Source organism: Gopherus flavomarginatus, chromosome 14 (assembly GCF_025201925.1).
Source record: "Gopherus flavomarginatus isolate rGopFla2 chromosome 14, rGopFla2.mat.asm, whole genome shotgun sequence".
Taxonomy (NCBI): Eukaryota; Metazoa; Chordata; order Testudines; family Testudinidae; genus Gopherus; species Gopherus flavomarginatus.
The window spans coordinates 20087885-20091836 of NC_066630.1; the positions used below are offsets into that span (position 1 = coordinate 20087885).

Below are 3952 nucleotides of genomic sequence, written 5' to 3' on the forward strand. Positions count from 1 at the left end.
CGTACACGTTTCACAGGGCTTCTTATCAGGGTCCCCAGGAGCGCAACCTTTCCAACAAGTTTCAACCCAGCATTTTTCTATCTGGTTCAGGTCTTTGAAGCGTTGGGGTGGGGGTGGGGGACACTACAATGCTGCAGTCTGCGAATTGCAAACTCCGTCCAAGTTCTCTCGCCTCGCAGTGCCGGGGGAGACGATAGCGCCTTGCCCCTGAAAAAGGTATTTAAAGGAGGGACTTGCTACTAAGCGTTCTCCGGAGAGTTGCAGCTACACGCTTGCTGCTGGACCCTGAGCTTCGCTTATCTCTTGCTAGGGGTGGCTGGTGCTTTAACTGAGGCAGCCTGGGACGGTGAAACAGGCACTAAGACCCAGCAGAGTTGGCAGCTGCGTTGTGGTCAAAGGTTCCCAGCGGGAGGTTGGACACTAGAGGGCGATCCCCAGCCCTGGTGGGGGTGTATATATACCGCAGGCATCAAACCAAGTCAACCCATTAGTAACTGAAGGTGAAGGGCGAGGGAGAAATTCGGACACGCTGGTGGGAGGGGATCTCCGAGAGCGGGGTAAGCGGTGGCACAAGTTGATTAAAGTAAGAGGGGAAGCCAGGGCGGCTGGTGGCTGACACTTAAGATCCGCAGGCAGAAGCGCAGGGGGTATTGGGTCCCTGGGCTCGGAGAGCGTCACTCGGCCGCCTGGGTCCCCCTTCGCCGCCCCAAACCCTGGATTCCAGGAGCCCTTCACCATGCCCGGCAGAGTTTAGATACTCCATGGAGCAAGCCAACTTCTACGAGGTCGATTCCCGGCCGCCGATGAGCAGCAGCAGCAGCCACCTCCCGACTCCGCAGCCCGGCAGCGCCTACAGCTACAGAGAGGCTCCCTCGGCGGCTACACCTGCTGCGGGAGGCGCGGAGCTGAGCGACATCTGCGAGAACGAGAACTCCATCGACATCAGCGCCTACATCGACCCGGCCGCCTTCAACGACGAGTTCCTGGCCGACCTCTTCCAGCACAGCAAGCAGCAGGAGAAAGCCAAGGCCATCCTGGCCGGAGATTTCGACTTCCACAGCATGCACGGGGCCAGCGCCGCCGCCTTGGGGCAGGGTCACCAGCCGCCGCAGCAGCACCACCCCCAGCAGCTCTTCGGCTGCATGGCCGGCTACACGGACAGCAAGCTGGATCCCCTGTACGAGCGCATCGCGGCCCCCGGCTTGCGGCCCCTGGTGATTAAACAGGAGCCCAGGGAGGAAGCGGAGGGCAAGCAGGCGGCTCTGGCTGCCCTCTACCCGCACCTCCCCCAGCAGCAGCACCCGTCCCATCTCCAGTACCAGATCGCCCACTGCGCGCAGACCACCATGCACCTCCAGCCGGGGCACCCCACGCCGCCGCCCACTCCCGTGCCCAGCCCGCACCACCCGCACCACCCGAGCAGCCTGCCTGCCGCCGCCGGCGCCCTCAAGATGATGCCCGCAGATCATCGAGGCAAGACGAAAAAGTCCGTGGACAAGAGCAGCAGCGAGTACCGGGTGCGCCGGGAGCGCAACAACATCGCGGTGCGCAAGAGCCGGGACAAGGCCAAGCAGCGCAACGCGGAGACGCAGCAGAAAGTGATGGAGCTCACCAGTGACAATGACCGGCTGCGCAAGCGGGTGGAGCAGCTCACCAGGGAGCTGGAGACACTCAGGGGCATCTTCAGACAGCTGCCGGAGAGCTCCTTGGTCAAGGCCATGGGCAACTGCGCGTGAGCCCCCCCTCTCCCCACCGCCCACCCCTCTTCAAACAAACTCGGACTTTTGCAAACTCTTGGTGCCATATTCAGATCCCTGCCGGGGTCGAGAGCTGCGGTTCAGCTTGTCTCATGGGGTGGGTTTGGTTTTTAATTATTGACCGATACACCAATCCAGGCAGCTGTAGTATTAAACAGTCCGTGCCTTATGGACGACACGAATAAGCTGAAAAGAGTGTGCTTTGAAAAGAAAAAGAAAACGCCCACGTGTCTACAGGGTAAAGACAACCCACGCTGTGCCTTAAAAGTTGGTTTCAAAAGCCCCGTGGGCTTTCTGTACATCAGCCTGACAGCTGAGCAAACGGGTAGGGGTCCTGCGCTCTTGGTGGGTTTGGGGCATAATTGGTACTGGCTGGGGAAACGTGTGTGTCTTCCTCCCTAGGGGGGGTCTGATTGGTGGGGGTCACGGGAAGCTCTGGCAGGAAGAAAAGGGGGTGAGACATTGCAAGCAACTTGGGGAGAATGTATGTGCCTGTTTAGCTTGTTGATCAGTAGGTGAGTGAAAGCTGAGTGCAATCCAGATTCTGTCCCTGTCAGTGCTGCTGCCTTTCGGATGAATCTCTCCCATTCCTTTGTATGTGGGGGGAGGGTTGGTGGACTCTGGGGGCAATGCAAACAGATCGTTTCCTCCTCCGCCCCCCATTGTTAGAGGAGACCTGTTGGACAGGAATCCAGGACTGAAAGGGAGCAGGCTACAGCACCTAGCGAAGGAATCCTTAATATTCTCATTGAACCAAAACGAAGAGCAGCAATGCCTGTACTGTATGTCGTGACATGGCGAAGCACAAAACAGGAAATACCTATCGATGCGGGTATTTACTACGAACGTTCCGTGTATCTGGCTTTGTTCGAGGATATTAAGCGCCTCTCCAAGGCTGTCACTTCTGTCCAAGCTGTGCCTCATGCAATGTGATACGCGTCTGTGTATACTAGCCACACTTTATTTTATTGTATTGCTTAGGTCCTTGCCATCACCACTTTCTTATCTGGTGGCAGAGAGATCATGCCCTTGTGCTGGAGCATTTTTGGTTACGGCTTCTTTAGGGGGCAGGATGCCTCCTAATAACCCCAAAGTCTCTGCCTCCGGTGTGTCTGGGATTTGATAACCTTGGGAGTGGGGGGCTCGGTCACATCCAGTGTCTGGGATTTCATTCCCTTTGGGGTGGGGTGAGGGGAAGACGGTGCTGCTAGTTAACTGCAGTCCTCTGGATCCTCCCAAGGGAGAGGGAAATAGCAAACCAACCCACTGCTAGCGAGCACTTTTAATCAGCCGGTGCTTTTCCTTATAACATGAGAGAGAGAAAATAAGAGGAGTCCATTTCAAATATGGGTAATTGGAGAAAAGTGCAAGGTGAAGGAGAGTTAATGTTGTTTGCAAGTGTGATATCTGGAAAGCTGTGTTGCCTGCGTGCTTGTGTGTGTATGTGTATGTATGTGTGTGTGTGTGTATGTGTGTATAGATATCTATATCGATATCCCTCTATCTAATCATCTATCTATATATATATATATATACACACACACACACACAATGGTGAACTATGAACCCGAAAAAACTGCATATAAAGTTTGTCGAAATCCTGGTTACATTCATAAATAAACAGTATATATTCTACCATCAGCATCTCCTTGCGTCTTTTCTGCCTTTCCTCTTGGGCTGCACATGAAGCAAAATGTTTCCCTTTCACTGAAATATGAAGCTTTCTCCCCCTCCACATCCACATGCACCCTGCTATGAATGGTAATTTGAATGTATACCTTGAGCTTAAAATAATCATTTAGCCCCAGAGAAATAATTACATTTTTGATCTTTCAGAGCGTGGCAGTATCTTTACTATTTATGATTTTTAAAGGTGCATTAGTTAATCACTCCCAAATCAGGTCGTTTTAATTGTGTGTAGTGAGTGACACAGTTTTTTAAAAGGCTGCCCAAACTGCAATGGCCACTGGGCCAAATGCTTAACAAATTACTGTAGAATAACAAAATGGTGAGAAGAAAGTCAATTGTCACTGTTGTAAGAGCAATGCTACCCTTGATTATCTCTTCCCCAGCAAAGGAGGATGGACCTGCCCCTTCAGATGCATTGACACTGAATTCATAGAATCATAGAATCAATCAGGGTTGGAAGGGACCTCAGGAGGTCATCTAGTCCAACCCCCTAGTCAAAGCAGGCC

The 3952-nt window shown here is 53.3% G+C and overlaps 1 protein-coding gene across 1 annotated transcript; it reads left to right on the forward strand.

The window, feature by feature from the left end:
• Positions 1 to 500: 500 nt before the first annotated feature.
• CEBPA (CCAAT enhancer binding protein alpha) lies at positions 501 to 3398 on the forward strand. Its single transcript, XM_050922846.1, has one exon. It carries the CDS (start codon positions 762 to 764, stop codon positions 1734 to 1736), a length of 975 nt encoding a protein of 324 aa, XP_050778803.1. The 5' UTR covers positions 501 to 761; the 3' UTR covers positions 1737 to 3398.
• Positions 3399 to 3952: the final 554 nt, after the last annotated feature.

Coding starts and splice junctions, on each gene's coding strand:
- CEBPA (XM_050922846.1), top strand. CDS start 762: ATGGAGCAAGCCAACTTCTACGAGGTCGATTCCCGGCCGCCGATGAGC.